Genomic DNA, 27,522 nt, shown 5'->3' with positions numbered 1-27,522 from the left:
TCTCCTCGATAATATCTTGAAGAGTATTTTCCAACTTGGTTCCATTCTCCTCATCACTTTCAGGTACAGCAGTCAAACATAGGTTTTGTCTTTTCACATAGTCCCATATTTCTTGAAGGCTTTATTTGTTCCTTTTCATTCTTTTTTCTCTAATCTTGTCTTCACACTTTATTTCATTAAGTTGATCTTCGATCTCTGATATCCTTTCTTCTGCTTGACCGAGTCACCTATTGATACTTGTGTAAGCTTCACGAAGTTCTCGTGCTGTGATTTTCAGCTCCATCAGGTCATTTATGTTCTTCTCTGAACTGGTTATTCTAGTTAGCAATTCCTGTAACCTTTTTTCAAGGTTCTTTGCTTTCTTGCATTGAGTTAGAATGTGTTCTTTTAGCTCAGTGGAGTTTGTTATTACCCACCTTCTGAAGCCTACTTCTGTCAATTTGTCAAACACATTCTCTGTCCAGTTTTGTTCCCTTGTTGGTGAGGAGTTGTGATCCTTTGGAGAAGTGTTCTGGTTTTTGGAATTTTCAGCCTTTTTGTGCTGGTTTCTCCCTATCTTCATGGATTTATCTACCTTTGGGCTTTGATGTTGGTGACCTTCGGATGCGGTCTGTGTGTAGAGGTCCTTTTTGTTGATACTGGTGATATTCCTTTCTGTTTGTTAGTTTTCCTTCTAACAGTCAGGCCTCTCTGCTGCAGGTCTGCTGGAGTTTGCTGGAGGTCCACTCCAGACCCTGTATGCCTGGGTATTACTAGCAGAGGCTGCGGAATAGCAAAGTTTGCTGCCTGGTCCTTCCTCTGGAAGCTTCGTCCCAGAGGGGCACCTGCCAGATGCCAGCTGGAGCTCTCCTGTATGAGGTGTCTGTTGTTCCCTGCTGGGAGGTATCTCTCAGTCAGGATACACAGGGATCAGGGACCCACTTGAGGAGGCAGTCTAACCCTTAGCAGAGCTTGAATGCTGTGCTGGGAGATCCACTGCACAGAGCCAGCAGGCAGGGACATTTAAGTCTGCTGAAGTTGTGCCCACAGCCACCCCTTCTTCCAGGTGCTCTGTCCCAGGGAGATGGGAGTTTTGGCTATAAGCCTCTCACTGGACCTGCTGCTGTTTTTTCAGAGATGCCCTGCTCTGAGAGGAGGAATCTAGAGGTAGTCTGGCTGCAGCAGCTTTGCTGAGCTGTGGAGGGCTCTGCCCAGTTGGAACTTCCCTGTGGTTTTGTTTACACTGTGAGGGGAAAACCCGCTTACTCAAGCCTCAGTAATGGCGCACGCCCCTCCCCACACCAAGCTTGAGCATCCCAGGTCAACTTCAGACTGCCGTGCTGGCAGTGAGAATTTCCAGCCAGTGGAGCTTGACTTGCTGGGCTTTATAGGGGTGGGATCTGCTGAGCTAGACCACTTGGCTCCCTGGTTTCAGCCTCCTTTCCAGAGGAGTGAACGGTTCCATTTTGCTGGTGTTCCAGGCGTTGCTAGGGTATGAAAAAACGTCTTGTAGCTAGCTTGATGTCTGCCCAAATGGCCACCCAGTTTTGTTCTTGAAACCCAGGGCCCTGCTGGTATAGGCACTGGAGGGAATCTCCTGGTCTCTGGGATGCAAAGACCATGGGAAAGCATAGTATCTGGGCCACCGTGCACTGTTCCTCATGGCACAGTCCCTCTGGGCTTCTTTTGGCTAGGCTAGGGAGCTCCCTGTCCTCCTTGCACTTCCCGGATGAGGCATTCCTCCACCCTGCTTTGGCTCACCCTCTGTGGGCTGCACCCACTGTCTAACCAGTCCCAGTGAGATGAGCCAGGTACCTCAGTTAGAAATGAAGAAATTACCCATCTTTTGTGTTGATCTCGCTGGGAGCTCTAGACCAGAGCTGGTCCTATTTGGCCATCTTGTCAGGTCTCTGTAGACTTGTTTATGTGATTGCTTCATAGTGTCACTGGTCTTGTACTTCAGTGTATTTTTGTAGTGGCTATAATGGTTTTTCTTTATTTAGTGTTATCCATATTTAGTGCTTTCTTCAGGAACTCTTGCAAGGCAGGCCTTGTGGTAACAAATTCCCTCAGCATTCTCCTTCGCTTATGAAGCTTAGTTTAGCCAGGCATGAAATTCTGGGTTGGAAATTATTTTCTTTAAAAATGTTGGATAGTGGCTCCCTATCTCTTCTGGATTGTAGAGTTTCTGCTGAGAAGTCCACTGTTAGCCTGATGAGGTTCCCCTTGTAGGTGACCTGGTCTTTCTCTCTGGCTGCCCTACATTTTTTCTCTCATTTTGACCTTGGATAATCTGATAATTATGTGTCTTGGGGATGATCTTCTAGTGGAATATATTACTGAGGTTCTCTGAATTTCCTGAATTTGAATATTGGCCTGTCTTGCTAGGTTGGGGAAGTTCTCCTGGTTAATATACTTAAGTTTTCCGACTTGGTTCCATTCTCCTGATCTCTTTCAGGTACCCCAATCATAGATTCAGTCTCTTTACATAATATCATATTTCTTAAAGGTTTTGTTCATCCTTTTCATTATTTTTTCTCTATTCTTATCTGCCTGTCTTATTTCAGAAAGATAGGCTTCAAGCTCTGAGATTCTTTCACCTGCTTGGTTTATTCTGCTATTAATATTTCACATTTAACAGAATACCTGAGACTGGGAAAAAAATAAAAAGATAAAAGAAAAATAAATTAAAAAATAGTTCAGAATGCACTGTGAAGTTCTTGTAGTGTCTTTTTCAGCTCTAACAGTTCAGTTATGTTCCTCTCTAAACTGGCTATTTTGGCTCTCAGCTTATGTATTATCATGATTCTTACCTTGTTTGCATTGGGTTACAACATGGTCCTTTAGCTCAGCCAAGTTGGTTATTACCCTCCTTCTGAAGCCTACTTCTGTCATTTCATCCATCTCGGCCTCAGCCCAGTTCTGAGCCCTTGCTGGGAGGTCTTGTGGTCATTTGGAGGAATTTCATTTCAGTATTTTTGCATTGATTCTTTCTTGGCTTTGTGGGCTTATCTACCTTCCACCTTTGAGACTGATGACCTTTGGGTGAGGTTTTTGTGGGGTTTTGTTGTTGCTGTTGTTGTTTTCTGTTTGTTTTTCTTGAATGGCCTGGCCACTTCTGTAGGGCTGCTGTGGTTTGCTGAGGGTCCACTTTAGACCCTAGCTGCTGGATTTTTCCAGTGTAATGATCACAGGAAGAATTCTGAAGGCAGATAGACCCCTTTTGGAAAGCAAAGGAACTGAGGAAAACCCAGCATTAGAACCATATACAGCATGATTTGCATCATTTGGCCCAGGTTTATTTGATAAAGTCCAGTTGTTCATTCTTGCAAGGTAAATATCTTCCTATATGGTGATTATTCATAGAATTAAAAGGATGGGAAATAGGGCCCATTTATATCTAATTAATGAGAACAAAACAACCAAAAACCTCTTTGGTATGGATTAAAAAAATGACATTTTTAATTATTAGTAATATTGTTTGTGATCATTATTATATCATTAATAGCAACAGATATGAAGGGAAATGTCACCCTTGTTCCTTGAGTTGCTAATATTCCAAATGCCACTTTTATGCTAAGAGAGCAAATTAACTATCCTGAGCAACATTAGTTTGGTGAATATAGCAGGGTCCTTCACCAGTTCGTCACTGAATTTATACAACACATTTCATGTGCTGACAGGATTTCTTCTGAACAGTTCAGGGAAGAATGCGTGCCACTAGTTTACAGGAAATTGATACATCTGTGGACACACAGAACACATTCCTGTGGTGAAATGGGTGTATAAGTTGCCTTAGATTTTGCAATCTATGAAAATCCCACTTGAGATTTAGGTGCAGTGTCAGGTAGGGATATAGTGGGCAAGACAGCAATGACTGCTGCCCTGGACCTGACCTTGCAACACCTTGACTTCCTCGGTTACTGCAAGTTGTCAGCCTCAGAAGAACTGAGTTATACAAACTAAATCCAGAAATGAATGCATAATCCAGAACATGAATTTCTTTCTGTCTTTCCTCTTTTCAATAACCAGTGAGGTAAGGTAATTTTTCTAGGGCCATATAGCTGTTAAAGACTTAGACCTGGAGTAGAATCCAAGTCTTTTGATTCTGTCCAAAATTCAAGGGACTGAAAGAGTGCACCAATACCAATGGAATTGTAGGATGATAAAGATCAATACACTAAAAACCAGAAATGTTATTTGCAGACAGACATGTTAGCTCTCTATAAAATTAAGTTTGATTAATTGACCTAACCCCTGCCTTATAGGGATGTATGTTTCTGGCTGTGGAAACATGTGGAGCACAGTGAAGCCTGGCAGTTCTTTTAGGCCACAATTATGCTATTCTGTGCATAGTACTGAAATGTAGTTCTTAATTGCTGCTACCATGACTATCCTCTCCACAGTTAGCTTCACCATCAGCTTCACCATTATCATAGTCTATGTGGCAATTAAAGCAAAATTCTAATATTTAAAAATCAACCAGAATACTGGAGAGTTCTGTTCCTGACTCCCTAGAATCTTGAGCCCTGCAGAAGAAACTGACATTCCAAGTTGGCTGGTACATGTGCATGAATACTCTTAGGGGTTGAATTGTGTGTCCCCCTATGCTCCCCCAAAATTCATATCTTGAAGTCCTAGTCCCTAATATCTCAGAATGTCACCTTATTTGTTTGGAGATATGGTGGGTTTTTTTTCTAGACTGAGTCTCGCTCTGTTGCCAGGCTGGAGTGCAGTGGTGAATCACGGCTCACTACAGTCACTGCCTCCCGGGTTCAAGTGATTCTCCTGCCTCAGCCTCTCGAGCTCCCAAGTAGCTGAGACTACAGGCATGTGCCACTACACCCAGCTAATTTTTATATATTTGGGAGAGATGGGGTTTCACCATGTTGGCCAGGATATGGTCTCGATCTCTTGACTTCGTGATCTGCCAGCCTTGGCCTTCCAAAGTGCTGGGATTGCAGGCATGAGCCTGAGCCACTGTTTTGTTTTATTTTTTAGAGTCTTTCTTTCTTGTTGCCCAGGCTGGAGTGCAATGGTACGATCTCAGCTCACTGCAACCTCCACCTCCTGTGTTCAAGCAATTCTCCTGCCTCAGCCTCCTTAGTAGCTGGGATTACAGACATGTGTCATCATGCCTGGCTAATTTTTGTATTTTTAGTAGAGATGGAGTTTCACCATGATGGCCAAGCTGGTCTCAAACTCCTAACCTCATGATCCACCTGCCTCAGCCTCCTGACGTGCTGGGATTACAGGCATGAGCCACCACACCCGGCTGGAGATATGGTCTTTATCAAGTTAAAATGAAGTCATTAGGGTGGGCTGTATTCCAGTGTGACTGGTATCCTTATAAAGGGAAAATTTGGAAACAGACACATATACAGGGCAGATGCTATCTGAACTTGAAGATAACCGCTTACAAGCCAAAAAGAAGAGGCCTGGAATGGATCCTTCTCTTATAGTCCTCAGAAGGAACCAACTCTGCCAATGCCTTGATTTTGAATTTCTGGCCTCCAGAACTGTGAGACAATACATTTCTGTTTTATAAGACACCCAGTTTGTAGCACTTTGTTGTGGCAGTAAACTCCTAGTAAACTAATAGAGATACCAAATGAAATATTGTGACTGTCCTCCCAGTGTGTGAGCTGTGGCAAAAAGTCATAAAGATGAGCTACACATAGCCTATCAAGAGGCTTCTAGTGGCTTCACACCTCAGCCAATCCTGGTGTATCAACAGAAGGCCTGGCTGCCAGGGAGTCTCAGTCTGTGTTGGTTTCCATTACTTGGCAGCTGCTAAGTGGACACTTTTTCAGTGGTCATCCATGCCAACAAAAGCCATTTCAAAGTGTTGTGTTTACAGGTTGTCAACCTGGTTACTAAACTTCTCTAATTAAAGTACACAAAGACACATCGTCTCTGAGTCTTTGCATTTCAGGATGGACTGGCTCAAATAAAACATAATTATTTTTTAATTATTTTTTCTTTTTTTGAGATAGAGTCTCACTCTGTCACTCAGGCTGGAGTACAGTGGCGCGATCTTGGCTCACTGCAACCTCTGCCTCCTGGGTGCAGGCAGTTCTCCTGCCTCATCCTCCTGAGTAGCTGGGATTACAGGCGCACGCCACCATGCCTGGCTAAGTTTTGTATTTTCAGTAGAGATGGAGTTTCACCATGTTGGTGAGGCTGGTCTCGAACTCCTACCCTTGTGATCCGCCCGCCTAGGCCTCCCAAAGTGCTGGGATTACAGGTGTGAACCACCGCACCTGGACATAAAACATAATTTCAAGGGAAGAATGTACAGTCATTTCGTAAACAAGTTTACTGTATGGCCAAAAGATGAATTGAAAGAGATCTGGTTGAACAATACTTCTTAACTAGACAGAGCAAGGGGCTTCATTGAGCATGAATTTATACTGAGCCAACCGGAGTATGGCTGCCCAGAAAGCTAAGAAATCACTAATGCCTAGAAGGCATTAAAGCCGGTCAGCTAGTAGGAGGCAGCAATTCTGCTGTATGCTGCATTGAGCAGATCATGCACTCTACAGATTAGCTTTGCACTGCATCCTTAGAGCTCATCAAAAAGGGATGTGGGTGGAATAGTTGAGGATGAGATGGTGAAAAGGAAATTATGTTATATCAGGAACAATAGATAGAAATTAATTTATGTAGCCTAGGAAAGGAAAGATTTAGGAAGCAAAGGAGGAGGAAATGTTGGCTGTTCATCATCAAGTACAGAAAGAGTACTATGTGGAAAGAGGGTCATAGTTGTTCTGGGGATCCCCAAGAGGTCGAGTCAGGACCAATTTGAGTTACTGTAGACAATTTCCAACTCCAGGTAAAAAAGCTTTTTGTGTAATTATTACTTCCCTTGAAATAGGCAGGGCTGCTTAGTGGCATGGTGAGCTTATTATACTGCAAGACCCAAGCAAAGGCTGAAAAGCACTTCTTATAGGGAGGGAAAGATGGATGTAAGGTGGGACTTTGAGAGTTGCTATTCAAAGGTGTGATGAGGACGGGCCATGGAGATTCTAGAAGCCATCCTGGCTCATGCTGGCGATAGAGTGTTAGGCAGTGTCAGGGTGGTGACATTAATCAGCAGAAAGAATTAAGGCATGTCAGCTCAGAGGAAGCAGCACTTGCCAGAGTCACCCTAATGGTAACTGTTTTCTCCATCTTAGTAAAACAGACTGTAGGCATAGGCATGTTATCTAACTTAAATTACCATTGATAGATGCAGGAGGCAGCTAAGGAAGGGTACCCGGAGAATCTCTGACTCGCCTCACAAGTGTTTGCATCAGATGCTTTTGTGCAGATGAGGGAACCTGCCCAGGGCTTTGGTCATACCCTCAATGGACTGGGGGCCCACCTGTGCACTGGGAGAGTGGGGTGCAACCCCCGGGAATTTGTGCTTTGTGCAATGGGGAGGACCCTGGACTCCAGCTCATGTGTGGTGGCCTGGAATTCAATTTGTGAGGTGGGAGACTGTTGGCCAGACCCCTAACATTTTTGCTGAGAGCTTTTTTTTTTTTTTTTTTTTTTGAGTTGGAGTCTTGCTATGTCGCCCAGGCTGGAGTGCAGTGGCTCGATCTTGGCTCACTGCAATCTCTGCCTCCCGGTTTCAAGCGTTTCTCCTGCCTCAGCCTCCTGAGTAGCTGGGATTATAGGCGCTGGCCACCACACCCAGCTAATTTTTGCATTTTTAGTAGAGACAGAGTTTCTCCATGTTGGTCAGGCTGGTCTTGAACTCTTGACCTCGTGATCCGCCCACCTCTGCCTCCCAAAGTGCAGGGATTACAGGCATGAGCCACTGTTCCTGGCCACTGAGAGCTTCTTTTAATAAATTCTGCTCTCTCACCTTTTAACATGTCCATGTGCCTAATTTTTCCTGGTCATAGGACAAGAACCCAAGCGTTAGCTAAGCTAAGGAGTAAAGATCCTGCATCACCATCTACCAAAAGAGAGCTACTGTGGTTACTGAAAATGACCCTGGGATGCTGGGCACCACCATCTAAGCTGACAGGTTACTTGCTCAAAGGCAGGGAGGATTAAGGTTCCCAGGTCTTCAGCAGCTTGAGCCTTGCTCTTGTAACTAGGAAATTGAGACTGCATGGCACAGCTGTTAAGATCACAGACTTTGGGTGCGATGGCTCACACCTGTAATCCCAGCACTTTGGGAGGCCAAGGCGGGCAGATCACTTAGGTCAGGAGTTCAAGACCAGCCTGGCCAACGTGGTGAAACCCCGTTTCTACCAAAAATGCAAAAATTAGCCGGGTGTGGTACAGGGTGCCTGTAATCCCAGCTACTAGGGAGGTTGAGGCAGGAGAATAGCTTGAACCAGGGAGGCTGACATTGCAGTGAGCCAAGATTGCATCATTGCACTCCAGCCTGGGTGACAACAGCGAAACTCTGCCAAACACACACATAAAAAGAACACGGACTTTGGACCTACATTGCTATAGTTCAAATCCTAGCTCCAACCTTACTACCCAGATGAAACCTCTTATTTAAGCTCTGGTGACTGTTCGTTTGTAAACTACAAATGATAATAATGGAACCCGCCTCATGGGTTGTTTTGAGAATGAAATGAGTAAAAGGATGTTGCATCCTTGGAGCAGAGTCCACTGCTCCACATTTTACACTGTATTTTTAATGTGCCCCCAGCTGCCAGATTAAAACCTGCATTTGAGCACTTACACCACCCAGCCTTTAAAACCATTCCAATAAGTGGAAATTCCACCTAGATTCAAACATGAAGTGTCATCCCAGCAGTCTATAATCAATCCTTGAAACAGAAATCAGATTTTGGATGGAAAACCACCAAAATATTCTGTTCTAATTAAAAGTATCTACTGAAGCTCCATGCCAAGTTTTATAGCAATGGGTTCTCAAAGTGTGGTCGCTAGATTAGCTGCATCAGCATTGCCTGGAAACCTTTTAGAAACGCAAATGTTTCTGGCCCCGTTCTAGTCCTACTATACCAGAGATTGTAAGAGTGGGTCCAGTCATCTGAGTTTAGCAAGCCCTTCAGGAGATTCTGATGCATGCTCAGGTTAAGAACATTTTTCACTCAGTGCATCTGGAGTGAAGATCAAGATGTGCATCTAACTGGTACCTGGGTGGCACTGATGCTTCAGGTCAGGGACTACATTTTGAGAAACATTGCTATAGGCTCTGAGCCTCTTTTGGGGGAGCTAAGACTGACACAAATGAAACCATTAGAGATCAGTTAAGACTCTGAAGTTGTAGGGAGGCACCTGAGTGCAGCAGGAGAAAAGATAAAGCACAGAAGGGCCAATAGGCTGAAGGGGGAGGGAGGCTTGCAGCTTGAGGCACAAAGGAGGCCAAGTGCTGACCACCTGGCTGCAGAGAAGGGCCCGCAGGGGGGAAATACTGACTTGTCCAGATTCGTCCAGATCACAGAGAAATGGTAAAGTCTGGCAGAAGAATTTGGACTTGATTCAGGAGTTCCTACCGGTTCTGAAGCAGGAAAATGACAAGTGGCCTCAGGGAATTAGAAAGGTCAGTCTGGGTAAATTTAAGAATTAAGTGAAGTGGCTGCCTTGTCTGGGGTAAATACCCGGGGTTCATCATCTCGCACTAAGAAAATTTAGGATACAGACACACATGAGGAGTTTAGGAGAGGAGGTTTAATAGGCAAAAGAAAGAGAAAGGAGAAAGGAAAACAGCTCTCTCTCTAGTAAGAGAGAGGGGACTTCTGAGAGGAAAGACCAGCCGGCAGACGTGCAGGTTTGGACATTCAGGATTTTAGAGCCAGGCTTGAGAAGGCGTTGTCTGATTTACATAGGGCTCACAGATTGGTTCCATCAGGTATGATGTTTACATAGGGCACAGGAATGGCTGGTGGAGCCCACCCTAAACTTATTATGCAAATGAACTTTCGCCTTGGCAGGCACCATCTTGTCTGCTCCTTACTGTACACGTGGCTGGCAAAGAAGGGAAGATGGAGCCACCGTTCTGAAAACGAATAGCACAACTGCCGGCATCTATGTCTGCAGCTCCATCTTACAGGCTGCTCTGTGTTAGAAAGGAAAATGATTTGGGGCTGCTTTTCATTAAAAGGAAAACCTTACGGAGGGCTTTCATACCGTCACTATCTGCTTAAGTAATTTCTTCTTAACTCCTGTATCAAAAGAGACTGGAAGAAAGGCTGCACCCAAAAAAGCTTGGAGGCAGCAAGAAGGATGCGGCTATAAGAGCATGTACAGGCCTGGAAGCCAGCCAGACTGCAGGGTGGAGGCCCAGCCTCACCATTTCCATCACTTGTTTCTTGGGCAGTCATCTGATGTGCTTAGTTTGATTATCTGTAAAATAGGGTTGAGAATCATCCCTGCCTTAAGAATCATCCCTGCCTTACGTGGCCATTACTACCAACTAAGAAGGATTTGAATTAGTGTCATGGCAGGTAATGGAGAGGAAACAGTTAAAACAAAACAAAACAAAAGCCAAAATCTTCTCTAGGGATTGAGTATAAGAGTATGAAAGAATGGTGGTACTGGCCGGGCATGGTGGCTCACGCCTGTAATCCCAGCACTTTGGGAGACCGAGGCAGGCAAATCACGAGGTCAGGAGTTCGAGACCACCCTGGCCAATATGGTGAAACCCTGTCTTCACTGAAAATACAAAAAGTAGCCAGGCGTGGTGGCATGCACCTATAGTCACAGCTACTAGGGAGGCTGAGGCAGAAGAATTGCTTGGACCCAGAGATTGCAGTGAGCTGAGATATTGCCACTACACTCCAGCCTGGGTGACAGAGCAAGACTGTCTCAAAAGAAAAAAATGGTGGTACCAGGAACGAAAAAGAAGACTTCAGGATGAGGAAAATAAATCTGGTTCTCTCAGAAACTGTATTTCAAACTACACTTTTCAAATCTACCAAAAGTAGAAATATATTAATTCATTCTTGTTTCTAGTTAGCTTAAGTATTATCTTCTCCTAAGAGAGCTAAAGTGAAATCTTTGTTCTGATAATTGGTTCTGGGAAGGGAATTTACATCTTTTAAATTTTTATTGGTGTGTAGGGGGGTTAAAATAAATGTAAACTCATATGTTGTAATTAGTATTTTAATTGTTATATTTTATGAGGTCTGTGGTGTTTAATTTCCTTTATAACCACAAAGAGAATGTTTATTCCTACTGATATTTAAAGAGGAGCATCCCCAAAGACATAAAGTCACTTTCAAAATGTTCTTTTCTTTTGGGATCCACTGGTGTTGATGAATGGAGTAATCCACAAGCCAGAGAATCTGGCGGAAACATCGGTGCTCACACATCACGTTCCTGTAGGAAAACCTCTGAGCTATCTTTATTTAAATTTATTTTATTTTTCACTGGGAAATTACAAAACATACTTAACTGGATAGTTGGTAATGTGAAACTAATGTCATCCCATCAATTTTATGGTTTTCTAACACCCTGCTTTGAGATTTGGAAGAAAATGACCTTAAATGTGCCAAACCCAATAAATTTTGAATTTCAAAAATCTTTAAATTTTACAAAAAGTAAAAACTTATTAAGCACTTATTGTATGCCAAGCACTGTACTGAGCTTGGGGGATACAAGCAAGTGGTTATAAATCACTGACAGTGTTCTTGCAGGCTCCTGGAATGAGGAGACAGCTGACAGGTGAAAAGGCCACCTGGTTCTCACTCCCTGGGCCTCTCTACCCCAGCAGCTGGGCTTCCTTAACTCTCATGTGTTATGCTCAGTCCTCTCCTAGGCAAGGAGCGTGAGAAGGTCTTGATGTCATGAACACTTAGTCATAGGATTCAGCCAGTGTTGCTCCTCCATTATCAGGTCAGCATTGCCACTTTTTTCACTCTGACCTGCTTTGTTAGCATTTCTGGTATTATATTTTCCATTCCTTAAGCCATTATTTCTGAGATTAATTTTCTGAATTGTTCCTCAGGAGTTGGGCTTCCCGACTCCTGTAACCCACTGACCCAGGGGACTGAATCTCTTACAGCTGCCGTCTGAGGTCCCCGTGCTTTTCATCCTGAAATTTTTCCTGGGTCAAATGCCACTAATTGGCCAGGTGCAGTGGCTCACATCTAGTGCTTTGGCAGGATGAGGTTGGAGGATTGCTTGAGGCTAGGAGGAATTTGAGACCAGCCTGGGAAACACAGTGAGACCTCCATCTCTACAGAACAAAAATTTCACTAGCTTTCTACTCCACTCGTAGTGGGATGGTCATCTGAGATCTTGGTGCTATTTAGACTATTTATAAAGGACTTGATTCTTGCTTGTTTTTTCTTATCTTACAGTGCTTACTCTTAGACCACGCTAACGCCTCTGTACTCTGCACTCACATCCCCATGTAGCAATTTCATTAGCAGAAATGTTCTTACCCTCTTAGTGCCAGGTAGAGGGATAGGTGCTGGAGATAAAACTGCACCAGGGGACATCTCTGCTCTCAAGCAGTGCACAGGCTAGTGAAGAAAACAGACAACATCAATGTCCCTGATTCTTCTCTTTTCTCCAACCCCCACATCTACCACATCAGCGAGTCTTCTCAGCTGTTCCTCCAGAATATATCCTTTATCAGCCAACATATCCTCATGACGACTGCAGCCACCCTGGTTTGAGCCACCTGGAAATCTCATGGGAACACTGGGAACTAATCAAAATATTTAACAACTGCTAATGGCACAGCATGGTGGCAACCAGCTAGAAACTGCATCCAGTCAGCAAATGCTGGCCGTAAAGAATCCAGGCAGCAGTACCTTTATTTGCCAGCTAAACATTAACCCTGGACCTGCACTCCAATAGCTTCTCTGGTCTCCTTCACAAGACTTTTTACAAACATCTTTCATACACCAGTCAGAATGATCTTCTAAAAATGTAAAGCAGATTAAGCTACTTCCCTGCTTAAAACCTTCCAAAGGTTTTCTTCCCATTTCTCTTAGAAAAGAAAAAGACTTTTAAAAAAAATTAAGTAAATGTTAAAAAATGTACTTAGGTCTTCTTTAATGTCTTTCAGTCAGTTTTAGGATTTTCTCCATAAACATTTGCACAAATAGACTTGTCATATTTGTCCTTAAGCTCCATATACATGTAGCTATTATAAATAGTATCTTTTTAAAATTAATTTTCTGTTTGTAGTGCAATTGATTTAGGTTGACTTAATATACAGCAACCTTGCTAAACTCTTATGTCTATTATTAAGGATTCTTTTATCTTTTAGGTTTTCTATGTAGTTATTTTTATCATTAGTAAATAATGACTGTTTCTTTCTTTTCAATGCTTATGCCATTTATTTCTTTCATTTGTGTTCTCTGATAAGTACAAGGCTGATTAGAAGTGGTGATGATGAGCACCTTTACTTGTTCTTGATTTTAAGGGGAAAGCTATTATGATATCCTCATTGAGTATGATGTTTAAATAATGATTTGGGATCTATTTCTATTGTTCCTTCTATTCCCAATTTACTAAGAATTTTTGTGGTGAACCAATACTGAATTTTATCTAATGCCTTTTCTGCATTTAAGGGATGTCATGTTTCTATGTATGGCACATACATTCATTCATTTCTATGAAGCAGAACTTCTGGTTCATGGAGGATGTGTATCTTAAAGTTCAGTAAATAATGCCATATTATTTTTCAAAATGATATATTATTTTATACTCTACACCAGCCATGTATAAACTTTTTTGTTTCACATCTTTGTCAATAGCTAGTATTATCAGTCTTTTGAATTTTAGCCATTTCAGTGAATATGTAGTGGTGTCTTATTGTGGTTTTAGTTCACATTTCCCTGGTTACCAAGATTAAGCATCTTTTCATATGTTTATTGAAAATTTAGATATCCTCTTTTGCAAAGTGTCTGTTCTGATTTCCTACCCATTTTTCTCTAGATTGTTTACCTTTTTCTTTGAATTTGTATGAATTCTTTGTATATTCTTCACACCAGTCCATTGTCGGTTATATATTTTACAAATAATACCTTCTTCCATACTGTGGCTTTTTACTCTTGTGTTTTTTGATAAACAGTTCTTAAATATTGAGTAGCCAAATATATTGATTTTTTCCCCTTGTATTAATACTTCTGGGGCTTCATTTAAGTGGTTATTCTCTAGAGATCATGAAAATATTCTCCTATATTATTTTCTAATAATTTTGTTGTTTTGCCTTTTACATTTAAATATTTTATTAAAACCATTCACAATTCTAACACTATATGTCATCTAGAAATCACCCAGAGTTGTTTGTATATGGTCGGAGGTAGAGGTCAAGTTTCCATTTTTTTTCCATATTGGTAACCAGTTGTGACAATGTTACATTTTTTCTGCTGCTCTGCAGTGATTCCTTTGTCATTAATCAAGTGTATACACATGGATCTGTTATGAGTTCTCTACTCTGTGCCATTGGTTCATTTGTCTATCCTTGCACCAATAATGAGTGGAATTAATCACTTAATCTTTTTAAGTCTTGATACCATATAGAAGACTTCCTGCCTTGTTCTTGAGAAGTGCCATCATTATTTTTATATTTTCCTATAAATTTTAGAATCAGCTTGTCAAAATCCACCAAAACTAAACAGCAAAAAGAAAAATGAAACAAACAACAACCCTCCTTCCCCAACAAATAGTGCTTGTTTTATTTGCTTAGATTTTCTAACATTTCAATAGTGTTTTATACTTTTCCACGCAGAGGTTTTGTATTCTTGCACATTATATTTATTACTAAATATTTTATATTTTATGTAGCTATTATAAATTTGTTATTTGCTCTATGGCATGCTACCATGAATCAATGGATCAACTAGGTAGATATAGTGTTAGAATTGTGAATGGTTTTAATAAAACATTTAATTCTATATGGTTCAGTTGTCAAATACAAAAATTTCCACTTTGCTTAAAAATGTTGTAACATAGAGTTGGGTGCAGTGGCTCATGCCTATAATCCTAGCACTTTGGGAGGCCAAGACAGAAGGACACTACTTGAGCATAGGAGTTCACGACCAGCCTGAGCAATATAGCAAAACCTTGTCTCTACTAAAAAACAAAAAAATGCCAGGCATGGTGGCATGTGCCTGTAGTCCTAGCTACTTAGGAGGCTGAGGTGAGAGGATTGCTGGATCCCAAGAGATGGAGGCTGCTGTGAGCTTCATCAAATCACTGCAAGATGTCCTTTGGTAGGTGAATGAATTAACCATACTGCATCCAAACAATGAAATATTATTCAGTGCTAAAAAGAAATGAGCTATCAAGTCATGAAAGGACATGGAGGAACCATAAATGCACTTTACTAAGTGAAAAAAGCCAATCTGAAAGGCTATATACTGTAAGATTCCAACTATGTGACATTCTGGAAAAGGCAAAACCATAAAGACAGTGTAAAAATCTGTGGATGCCAGTGGTTAGCAGGGAGAGAGGAATGAATAGATGGAGCACAGATCATTTTGAGGGCAGTGAAACTATTCTGTATGATACTATAGTGATGGATACACATCATTATACATTTGTCAAAACCCACAGAATGTACAGCACCAATAGAGAATTCAATACAAATATGCAGGAATTCCTCATTTGGGTAGTATGCAGAAAAGAGTTACCCCAACAGGCCTAAGACTGCTGTCTTCAGAAAGTCCTGCTTCCCAAAGGTTGGCCTCTAGGTGGATTTGGGAGTGTTCCCGCTGTTCCCTGAGTCTCTAATGAGCTTCCATTAGAGAAGAAAACACTTCACACATGTTGTCACAACGTGATGCTTGTGCTTGGCTTCCTCCTGTCTTCTTCCTGTGCACTTTTCCCCTTTGCTGCTTTTGCTTTATATTCTTCTGCTGTAATAAATCTTAACTGTGAGTACAACTGAGTCCAATGAGTTCTTTTAGTGGATCACTGAACCTGGGAGTGATCTTAGGGATCCCCAGCACAGATACATATGTGTTTTCTTCTGCGTCACAGAATACAGTCTGATTCTATGAGTCAGAAGGCTTTTTTCTTGAAAATTCGATTCAATGCAACCATTCATATTAACAACATAGTTATATTTCAGTATAATGGGGGATTGGTTCCAGGACTCCCAGATACCAAAATCCATGGATGCTCAAGTCCCTTATGTAAAATGGCATAATCTATGCACACCCTCCTGTATACTTTAAGTAAACTCTAGATTATAACACAATGCAATGCTATGTTGACAGTTGCTATTACTGTATTTTTAAATTGCTATATTTGTTATTTTTAACTATTGTTATCTGACATTGGTTAAAACCAATGGTTATGGTGGTTCAATTGTACTTTTTTTTTTTAGCTTTTTTTTCTTTTGAGACAGGATCTTGTTTTGTCACCCAGTGCAGTGGCGTGATCACACTTCACTTCAGCCTCACCCTCCTGGCCTCAAGCAGTCCTCTCATTTCAGCCTCCCGAGCAGCTGGGACTATAAGCTTTTATCACCACACTGGCAAACAGGGCTAATTTTTTGCTTTTGATTTTTTTGTAGAGACAGGGTCTATGTTCCCCAGGCTGGTCTCAAACTCCTGGCCTCAAGTGATCCTCCTGCCTCGGCCTGCCAAAGTGCTGGGACTGCTGGTGTGAGCTACAGTGCCTGGCCCAGTTTTTCATTCTGAAAACTCGTATTCTTCAGTCCTGAGAGCCTTGATAATTACTTGCTGCTTTTCTTTTCTTTTCTTTTTTTTTTTTGAGACAGAGTCTTGCTCTGTCACCGAAGCTGGAGTGCAGTGGTATTATCTCTGCAAACTTTGCCTCCCTGGTTCAAGCGATTCTCTTGCCTGAGCCTCCCAAGTAGCTAGGATTACAGGCGCCTGCCACCACACCAGGCTAGTTTATATATTTTTAGTAGAGACAGGTTTTCACTATGTTGGCCAGGCTGGTCTGAAACTCCTGACTTCAAGTGATCCACCACCTTGGCCTTCAAAGTGCTGGGATTACAGGCATGAAATACTGTACCCGGCCTAAATTACTTCTTTCTTCTCATTTGTACTACTCTGCTTCTCAAGCATCCTTAAGAATTATTTAATTATTTCATCCCCTGTGTACTTCTTTTCCAATTTTCTTATCTGTCAGAGTTTTTGCTCTACATTCCTTAATGTTATCTTCTGCTAATAGTTTTTTCACTTCTGTCTTTCTTATTTCCAATAACTTTTTAAAAATCCCCTACCCCTTTTATTGCACCCTGTTGTGGCTTCATCTTATTTTTCTGGGGCTACTATGAGAATTTTTAAAAAGTGTTCTTCCTGCAGTATCTCCTTCCTCTGTATTCCTTTGTCTGTTGTTTGGGTCCCTTCCTTCTACATTATTGGATTTTCTTGGTTGCTGTCCATGATTAAGAGTAAAAATTAAGTGCAAAGAGAGGAAGCTCCAAGTAGATAGCCGGTGCTTTTGACTTTGAATTTCACTGTAGGGTGATCTGGTTATATGATTTGTCCAGAAAATCCCTGAGGTCAGTATCTTTGCTCAGCCCCTTAGGTTAATCAGATTCTGATCAGCCTCGCAAGGGGTTTCAGTTTTCAGTTGGCATAAAGCCACTTATTCTCCGTTTTAGGTGGAGTACCCACTCGGCAGAGAATTCGCCCCCTCCGGGGAATTCAGCCAGGGTGGGGAGCCGGTGCGTGGGGAAGGGGGGCAGCTGCCCAGAGACATGAAGCTGGAAAATGGATCTAGCGGTCAGAGTCCTTGAGCAGCTTTCGACTAATCTCCCATTTTTTCGATTTACCTCTCATACTCATACTTGTGCTCTCCAGCTTCCAACATTTTGTTGCTGTTATCTCTTTGTTCTTGTGTGTTTAGGTTGTTACTTGATTTTAACAGGAGAGTAGTCACAATTAGATGCTTGAATTCAAACCGTGATCTCAGCTCAGACCTGATTATCTGTAAGTAAAAATTTTTCGTATTCCAGGTTTCTTTTGATTAGCAAAATAAAAAAGTCTTTTGGTTACTCTAAAAGTCTTTTGGTTACTCCAACCATGTTACTCAGTAGGCCCTTCCAAAGACACCCATTTCTCTATTTTGGGGATCCCCTTGTACCTTCAGACTCCACAAGGAGTATCCGACCAGCCACTACAAAACGAGATGCAGACTGTTAGGAGGATTATAAACAGTAGGGGTGATACCCATTTGAGTCCACGAACGGCTCTCTCAGAGCTGCAGGCACTGGCTGTCCCCGAGACCCTCCAGCAGCCACTTAACTTCACCCACCCGCAACGCTTGACGCCCAATCTTTCCCCGCCCTGGAGCCCCGCCCCACCCCGGATCCCCGCCCCTTCCCACCCCGGAGCCCCGCCCCTTCCCACCCCTCCCTTCCCTGACGCGCAGCAGGCCCCGCCCACCCAGGCGCTAGGAACACGCTGTGGCTCCTTCGACCCGCTGCCATGTCCCGGCCGCAGCTCCGACGCTGGCGCCTCCTAGCTCGCCAGCCCTGCGGCGTTCTGGGTCTAGTGCTGCTGGCGCTGCTGGCGCTGCTGGCGCTGCCGCTCGCGGCCGGGACCGACTGCCCGTGCCCGGAGCCAGAGCTCTGCCGTCCGATCCGCCACCGTCCAGACTTTGAGGTCAGCGCCTTCCCCTGCTCCTTTATGTCTGGGCCTCAGGGCACGAAGAAGTTGTCAAGAGTAGAACCCAGCCCTTAGGAGAGGTGCTGTGACCGCCAAAACCAGCTTTGACCACTCAGTGAGGGCCTTCCTGCTTAGGGATCCTTCAATTTATAAATGAGGAAGCTCGGGCTCAGAGAGGTTAACTCCTCACAGGCCTCACAGCCTGCAAGTGCCTGCGTAGGCAGGCGAGTGTTCAAACCGAATCTGACTCCTAAGGCAAGCTCCTTTCATTCCCCTGCTCTGCTTCTGCCGAGGCACTCTGGGTGTAAAAAGCAAACAAGGTAGGATAATCCATTTCTGTGTTTCCAAGAGAATGAGGATTTTGTTTGAAAGAATCTCAGCACTCCCAACAGTACATTAGAATGCAGAGTATTTTGCTTACCTTTACTTTTCTATACCTACTAGTCCTTTCCTTTAAAGCATCTCAAAACCACCCAAGAAGAGTGGTAAAAATAGGTCTTTCAGTACGTTTTTCTTCTGTCTGCATAACAATTTATAAGGCTTCAAGTCCATTAACCTGAGGCATGGGCACTTAGGTGCCAGTAAAAAAGTATATATACATGACTTAGGAGAAGAAATAAAAATGGTGAAAGTGTTTATGGAGAACCTGCCTAGTGTGGAAACCTAACATCTTATTAAAAGAAAATTTTCAGACAAAGTAGGATAATCTTGTTTATTTGAGCAAAGAACAACTTATGAATTGGCAGTACTTAGAAGGGTTTCAAAGAGGTCTGCTTTAGTAGCATGGGCTTTTTATAGGCTGAACACGGAAGCAAAGGAAAATAATTACTTGGTTGGCTATGACTGTTTGCCTTATTTAGCTATGACTTGGGGAAAAATTCCTAGTTAGAAAAATTCCTGCCTAGTTGGCAGTTTCTGATAGGTTAAGCTTAAGTTTTCCTTTACTATTTATATTGGGCTGTAGTTGGCTTAAGCAGGAAATCCAAGGCAGTTGGAACAGTTTTAGCATAATGGCCTCCCAATTAAAAAGTTTTAAACAATCTGAGGCCGAGTGCGGTGAGAGAGGCAGTGGGGGCAGTAGCTGTAAAAGTTAAACCAGACATTTCTTAATTTTCTCAATCTCTTTTTGAGATTGATAATCATTTTGTAAGGCCAGGGCGGGTGGAACACTTGACGTCAGGAGTTCGAGAACAGCCTGGCCAACATCGTGAAACCCCATCTCTACTAAAAAATACAAAAATTAGCCAGGTGTGGTGGAGGGTGCCTGTAATCCCAGCTGCTCAGGAGGCTGATGCAGGAGAATCGTTTCAACCTGGGAGGCGGAGCGGGAGGTGGAGGTTGCAGTGAGCTGAGGTCACGCCACTGCACTCCAGTCTGGATGACTGGGCAAGACACTGTCTCAAAAAAAACAACAACAAAAAACAATAGTGGGTGAGACAATATCTGTGGGCACTTTGAAAACCAACTATAGAAAGAAGCAAAATTATGCTCATGAATGTTCACGGTAAATGGTCTTTTTCCTCTACTGGCGTTTTCTATGTTTTTCAAACACAAAGACTAGACTACATGGCATTTTCCCCTTATATTTTTGTTAAGCACGCTCTGAATGAAGAGCCCACCTAAACAGCCTTTGTGTGAGTGACAAGGCTGTTTATTCACCAGGGTGCGAGTACACTGAGTCTGAAAAGAGAGTCAGCAGAGGGCGGTGGGATAGGAGTTGGTTTTATAGGTTTGGGGTAGGCAGTGGAAAGTTACAGAAGTTATAGTTTAGGGTGGTTTTTTCTTGTTGTTGTTTGTTTTGAGACAGTCTCACTGTCGCCCAGGCTGGAGTGCAGTGGCGCGATCTCGGCTCACTGCAACCTCCACCTCCTGGGTTCAAGTGATTCTCCTTCCTCAGCCTCTGGAGTAGCTGGGAGGACAGGCACGTGACACCATGCCCGGCTAATTTTTGCTTTTTTAAATAGAGACGGAGTTTCACTATGTTAACCAGGATGGTCTCAATCTGCTGACCTTGTGATCCAACCGCCTCGGCCTCCCAAAGTGCTGGGATTAGCCACCCCACCTAGCCATTCAGAGTGGTTTTTTGCAAGCTCACAGGTGTGGGAGGTGGGGAAGGGGTGTCACAAGGTCCAAGGTCCAGTGTCACAAGGTTGGCTTATCAGTTAAGCCAGAACAGTGGTGGAATGTCTCAAGGTTGATCAGGCACTGCAGGATCTATCTATTCTTCATTTGATGCAGGGGGAGGGGAGTGTCACAAGGTCCAAGGTTCAATGTCACAAGATTGGCTTATCAGTTAAAGCAGGAACAGTTGAGGCTGGAACAATGGCATTCTTTCTTCTTTCTTGCCATTTTTTCTTCTAGCCATTCTTTCTTCTTTTCTGGAGATGTACATGCAGGTCACAGGGGTCACCATGGCTTGACAATGGTGTAGCCCATGGTGCAGCCAGTTCAAAGAACCTTGCATTCCTGCCTTTTTATATTAATAATATAAAGGAAAAAGGTAAAAACTAGAAAAAGTTGTGGGGGCAGTGAAATTTTGGGGGCGGTATAGAGGGGTGATGGGTGATGTTTCTCAGGGCTTCTTTGAGTGGGATTGGTGTGGTGTGCAGACCTAAAAATGAGTAAGAATTTAGACTGCCAAGAGATTTTGGGGCAAAGGTTGATATAGTGGGGTTGTTAAAAGGTGCATTTGTTGTATTGACTGATTGGTTATAGCTTGGATACGACGATTTTGTAGGAATTAAGAGATAGTCTGAAAAGGCAAGGTCTGAATAAGAGAAGCAGAAAAATGGGCTAAGGGGCCTGACAATGGAAGGAGCCATGATACCCAGTTAGAGAGTAGCCATCTAGGTCCAGAATAATTATTTGACTGATTAGTGAGATTTTGGGTCCTGTCTTTAAGTCTTTGATGGCATCATATACAAGGCTGGATTGGTTTAGATAAAAGCAACATTCTTCATTTAGGAATAGGCCAAGTCCTCCTTTCTCAGCAGCCAGTATATATCAAGGCCTCGGCGATTCTGGAGGATAGCTGCAGCCAGGGAATTAACTTGGGCTTGGAGAACAGATAGAGTTTTGAGTTATGTCTGAGATGCTGGCGGAAAAATCATTAGAGAGACTGCAGAATGTGGTGGTGAAGTAGTAAGGCCTGCTGTACCTGTCCTGATTGCAGCAGTGGAGACTCCAGTCCTACAAGCAAGGGGGTTAAAGGAACGACTCTTTTTTTGTCATGTAGGAGTTACAAAGGGGACAGGGAGGGGTTCATTTCCGTTGGCAAACTGGATTTTGGGAGTAAGGAAAATTAGCTTGTCTAGTTGTTAGGAAGCAGAGGTAGGTGGAAGAGCCACAGAGGAAAAAAAGTCCTTGGCTGAGGCAGAATTGGAAGTGTAGACTGAAAAGGTAAGAAAGTGTTCTGGAGGGCTGGGGTCTTTTACCTGGATACCAAGGGAACCAGCAAAGGCTGCGGCTGTTAAAGGGTGTAGTGGGGTTTGATAGGGTAATTGTGTGGAAGGAAAGGTCTTGTTTTCTTTGTGTATGAGAAAGCGTTTCGTATCTATGAGTAACCATTCACTTTCATTAATAAGGTTAGGTATGAGCAGGCAGGAAAAGGGATCTGGAGGAGAGTCTGATGAACAAGGGGAGGACACCTAAGGATGGGGTGAGAGAGGGTAAATGCCTACCTAGGCAAAACTTGCTACTGACATTCTTAAGAGTGCTAGTAATGAGGGAGGGCCTTTCAGTAACGTGAAGTTGGTATGTTCCTATTTCTTGGTTAACATGGGTTACAGGGCCTTGGAGGTGAAGTGTAAAGGAACACAAAGAGGTTTCCTAGGGGAATTCCATTAGGTGATTGCCGGGAGATGCATAAGTGAGCATCAATAGGGATAGTTGTTTGTATGGCTAGTGGTCCAAAATTGGGGGGTGTGGAGTTGACATAAGAGGAAAAATTATGTAGGTAGGTGCGAAGAAGAGCAGCAGCCTACTGGTATGAGATATCTGGGGTGTTTTTGTTGAATGTTTCTAGAAAGTAGAGGAGTTCTTCTGAGGTGTACAGGTGGGGGTTGTTGAAGGACGCCTGGAGGTATAAAGAGATGGGAGAGTTTGCCCAGTCCGCTGGTAGGGCGGGGACGGTTGTGTAGGAGAAAGAGGAGAGAGATATGCATAGCCAACAATCTCTAGCTAAGGAAGGGTCTGAAATAGGAGACAGTGGGTTAGGCTGATGGTTTGTTGGAGGTAATTAGGTAGGGGTAGAGGGTAGCAGGAGATTGGGAGTGAGGTTAAGAGTGAGTATAAAAGAAAAGGACTTCATCGAGGTGGAAGAATTGGAGAGTTCCCTGCCATAGGTCATCTCTCTGCTCTAAGAGAGAGTTATGGGTGGCCGCCTGAGTGTAAAACCATGAAATATCAGCTGTAATTGCTTGGAGGACAAGTGTATACTGGCAATGTAAACAAGAGCAGGACATGTAAACAGAGACTTTCTGAGGTGTGTTAGGTATGTTAGGTTTGTACAGGGTTATTCTTCCACTTTGGGGATATGGGTGAGTTTAAGAGAAGTGGGGGAGAGTACTTGCGACTTCCAGGAGGCGGCTGAGGAGTTAGGCTGATTGTCTGATGGACACAGCTTTATCCTGGAATGATGGACCCACTGGGGAGGGTCTTGTAGATGGATAGCAGTTGGGGTGCTACAGATGACCAGGAAGGGTCCTGTCCACCGAGGCTGCAGAGACCAAGGGGTTAGGCTTTTAACTAGGACTGACCTCCCGGCTAGGGTGTCTTCATATGCCCGATTGTCTGGAGTTCTAGAGTGGGTAAGAGAAAATTAGCGGCCTGGTGGATTTCATGTCTGGCCTATTACAGGACTGGAAGATAGTCACCAAGAGGACTGGTGTCTGAAATTAAGGTTAGGCCCAAGCAGAAAAGTGTGGCCATACAGGAGTTAAAAGGGGCTATACCCTCTGGGTTCTTTAGGAGTGGCTCGAATCCTGAGAGGAGCAAGGGGGAGAACTGTCCAGTCCTTTTTTAGTTGAAGGCTGAGTTTGGTGAGATGTGTTTTTTAAAGACCTTTGGTTCTTTCTACTTTTCCTGAGGACTGAGGGTGGTATGGGGCGTGAAGATTATACTTGATGCCAAGGGCCTGGGAGACTGCTTGTGTAATTTGGCTAATGAAGGCTGGTCCATTGTCAGATTATATCAATTAGGAGAGAAGAGATAACGGTGGTAGCTTTTTCAGACCCAGTAGGAAAGGCTTCAACCCATCCGGTAAAGGTGTCAATCCAGACTAGAAGGTATTTAAATTTGTCGACACTAGGCATACGAGTAAAATCTGTTTGCCAGTCTTGTGTGGGAAATCCCCTGGCTTGATGTGTAGGAAAAGGAGGGAGTTTAAGGAAGCCTTGGGGAGTAGTATAGTGGCAGATAGAACATTGAGATGTGATTGCTCTCAGGATGGATTTCCATGATGGGAGAGAAATGAGGGGTTCTAAAAGACAGGCTAGAGCCCTGTATCCTATGTGAAAATGATTATGAAAGGATGCAAGGATAGAGTGGGCTTGTGAGGCAAGGAGAAGGAATTTTTCATGGTCTAAGAACCACTTGCCTTCAGTAGGAAATGACTGGTAAGTTAAGGTTTTGGAGGGAGAGTAGGTAGGAGTAACAGATGAGGAGAAATACTGGCTCTGAGGGGCAGGTACTGGAGTGTTAGCTGCTTCTTTAGCTGTTTAATCAGCATAGGTGTTTCCTTGGTTAATGGGGTCTGATGGGTTTTGGTTTTGGGTTTTGGCCCTTTGCAGTGAATGACTCCAGCTTTGTCTGGAAGGAGAGCAGTTTTAGGAAGGGTTTTTTTTTTAAAAGGAGGCATTGATAATAGAGGACCCTTGTGTAGTAAGAAAACCTCTTTCTGCCCATGTAGCAGCATGGTGGTGAAGGATGTGGAAGGCATATTTAGAATCAGTGTAAATATTGATGTGTAACCCTTTTGCAAATGTGAGAGCCTGAGTTAAGGCAGTAAGTTCAGCTTGTTGGGAAGTGGTAGAGGGGGGCAGTGTGGCAGCCTTGATAACAGATGAGTGGGGTACAAGAGCATAACCAGCTTTGACCAGTGCCAACTGAGTGGGCTTTGAAGAACTGCCATCAATAAACCATGTGTGGTCTGGGTCTGGAATGGGAGAGAAATATGTAGAAATTGGGAGGATGCTATATTGATTAGGGAGATACAGTCATGGGGTTTGGGGTTTGTGTTGGGTATTGAGAGGGTGGGTAAAACTCAGGACTGAGAGCAAGGGTTATGGTGGGGGCTTCCATAAAGAGTGCATAAAGCTGGAGAAGGCGAGGGGCTGAAAGTAGGTGTGTAAGGTGTGAAGAAGAAACTAAACTTTGGAGGTTGTATGAACTATAGAAAGTGAGCACAACCTGTGATTTTAAGGGATTCTAGAAGTATTACAGCCGCAGTGGCCGCTGTGCGTAAATATGACAGCCAGCATAGGACTGTGAGGTCAAGTTGTTTAGACAAGGCAACAGGTTGTGGGCTTGAGTCTTGTGTAAGAACCCCCACTGCGCAGTGTTTTACTTCTGCTGTGTAAAGTTGGGAAGTGCTAGTGTAGGGGCTGTTTCCAAGGCTTTCTTTAACAAACGAAAGGGAGAATGGGGGAAAGATTTAGGGTCTGTGGGCCCAGCTAAGTTCCCTTTTGTAAGCTTATAAAGTGGTTTGGCTAGTAGGGCAAAACCTGGTATCCAGAGGTGAAAGTATCCTACAACACCTAGGAAGGAGAGAAGTTGTTGTTGAGTGGATGTGGTTGGGGTTCGGGAGATTAACCAGATACAGATAGGGTCAGCGGGGTGAGCATGTGTGTGCTGGTGAAAGATTATACCAAGAGAGGTAACAGATGGGGAAGAAATTTGGGCTTTGGAAGGGGACACATGGTACTCCTTTGAGTATAAAAGTTGAAGAAGCAGGAGAGTGTCTTGCTGGGAGGATATATAAGAGGGACTTCAAAGAAGATCATCCACATATGGAATAAGGTGGAAGGCAGATGGACTGAAGGAGAGTAGGTCCTGGGAAAGGGCTTGACCAAAATAGTGTGGACTATCTCTGAAACAGAATGGTCCAAGTAAGTGGTTGAGACTGGTGGGTGTTGGGATCAGTCCAAGTGAAGACAAAAAGAGGCGGAGAGGAATGGTGAAAAAGGCGTCTTTAAGGTCACAAACNAACCTGGGAGGCGGAGCGGGAGGTGGAGGTTGCAGTGAGCTGAGGTCACGCCACTGCACTCCAGTCTGGATGACTGGGCAAGACACTGTCTCAAAAAAAACAACAACAAAAAACAATAGTGGGTGAGACAATATCTGTGGGCACTTTGAAAACCAACTATAGAAAGAAGCAAAATTATGCTCATGAATGTTCACGGTAAATGGTCTTTTTCCTCTACTGGCGTTTTCTATGTTTTTCAAACACAAAGACTAGACTACATGGCATTTTCCCCTTATATTTTTGTTAAGCACGCTCTGAATGAAGAGCCCACCTAAACAGCCTTTGTGTGAGTGACAAGGCTGTTTATTCACCAGGGTGCGAGTACACTGAGTCTGAAAAGAGAGTCAGCAGAGGGCGGTGGGATAGGAGTTGGTTTTATAGGTTTGGGGTAGGCAGTGGAAAGTTACAGAAGTTATAGTTTAGGGTGGTTTTTTCTTGTTGTTGTTTGTTTTGAGACAGTCTCACTGTCGCCCAGGCTGGAGTGCAGTGGCGCGATCTCGGCTCACTGCAACCTCCACCTCCTGGGTTCAAGTGATTCTCCTTCCTCAGCCTCTGGAGTAGCTGGGAGGACAGGCACGTGACACCATGCCCGGCTAATTTTTGCTTTTTTAAATAGAGACGGAGTTTCACTATGTTAACCAGGATGGTCTCAATCTGCTGACCTTGTGATCCAACCGCCTCGGCCTCCCAAAGTGCTGGGATTAGCCACCCCACCTAGCCATTCAGAGTGGTTTTTTGCAAGCTCACAGGTGTGGGAGGTGGGGAAGGGGTGTCACAAGGTCCAAGGTCCAGTGTCACAAGGTTGGCTTATCAGTTAAGCCAGAACAGTGGTGGAATGTCTCAAGGTTGATCAGGCACTGCAGGATCTATCTATTCTTCATTTGATGCAGGGGGAGGGGAGTGTCACAAGGTCCAAGGTTCAATGTCACAAGATTGGCTTATCAGTTAAAGCAGGAACAGTTGAGGCTGGAACAATGGCATTCTTTCTTCTTTCTTGCCATTTTTTCTTCTAGCCATTCTTTCTTCTTTTCTGGAGATGTACATGCAGGTCACAGGGGTCACCATGGCTTGACAATGGTGTAGCCCATGGTGCAGCCAGTTCAAAGAACCTTGCATTCCTGCCTTTTTATATTAATAATATAAAGGAAAAAGGTAAAAACTAGAAAAAGTTGTGGGGGCAGTGAAATTTTGGGGGCGGTATAGAGGGGTGATGGGTGATGTTTCTCAGGGCTTCTTTGAGTGGGATTGGTGTGGTGTGCAGACCTAAAAATGAGTAAGAATTTAGACTGCCAAGAGATTTTGGGGCAAAGGTTGATATAGTGGGGTTGTTAAAAGGTGCATTTGTTGTATTGACTGATTGGTTATAGCTTGGATACGACGATTTTGTAGGAATTAAGAGATAGTCTGAAAAGGCAAGGTCTGAATAAGAGAAGCAGAAAAATGGGCTAAGGGGCCTGACAATGGAAGGAGCCATGATACCCAGTTAGAGAGTAGCCATCTAGGTCCAGAATAATTATTTGACTGATTAGTGAGATTTTGGGTCCTGTCTTTAAGTCTTTGATGGCATCATATACAAGGCTGGATTGGTTTAGATAAAAGCAACATTCTTCATTTAGGAATAGGCCAAGTCCTCCTTTCTCAGCAGCCAGTATATATCAAGGCCTCGGCGATTCTGGAGGATAGCTGCAGCCAGGGAATTAACTTGGGCTTGGAGAACAGATAGAGTTTTGAGTTATGTCTGAGATGCTGGCGGAAAAATCATTAGAGAGACTG

The 27,522-nt window shown here is 43.5% G+C and overlaps 1 protein-coding gene across 2 annotated transcripts in view; it reads left to right on the top strand.

Annotated features, from left to right (window-relative positions):
- The first annotated feature begins 18,275 nt into the window (after positions 1-18,275).
- Positions 18,276-27,522, top strand: part of CTBS (chitobiase) — a 32,637-nt gene continuing 23,390 nt past the window's right edge. Inside the window, exon 1 of one of the 2 annotated variants that reach the window (XM_017499820.2) lies at positions 18,276-18,503. In XM_017499820.2, coding sequence (XP_017355309.1) covers positions 18,327-18,503 — 177 coding nt within the window. In that variant the 5' untranslated portion in view covers positions 18,276-18,326. The remainder of the gene's footprint in view (positions 18,504-27,522) is intronic. The other variant, XM_017499821.2, reaches the window with a different exon arrangement.

This window comes from Cebus imitator, unplaced genomic scaffold (genome assembly GCF_001604975.1).
Source record: "Cebus imitator isolate Cc_AM_T3 unplaced genomic scaffold, Cebus_imitator-1.0 Scaffold261, whole genome shotgun sequence".
Lineage (NCBI taxonomy): Eukaryota > Metazoa > Chordata > Mammalia > Primates > Cebidae > Cebus > Cebus imitator.
This window is presented reverse-complemented; position numbering and strand designations above follow the sequence as displayed.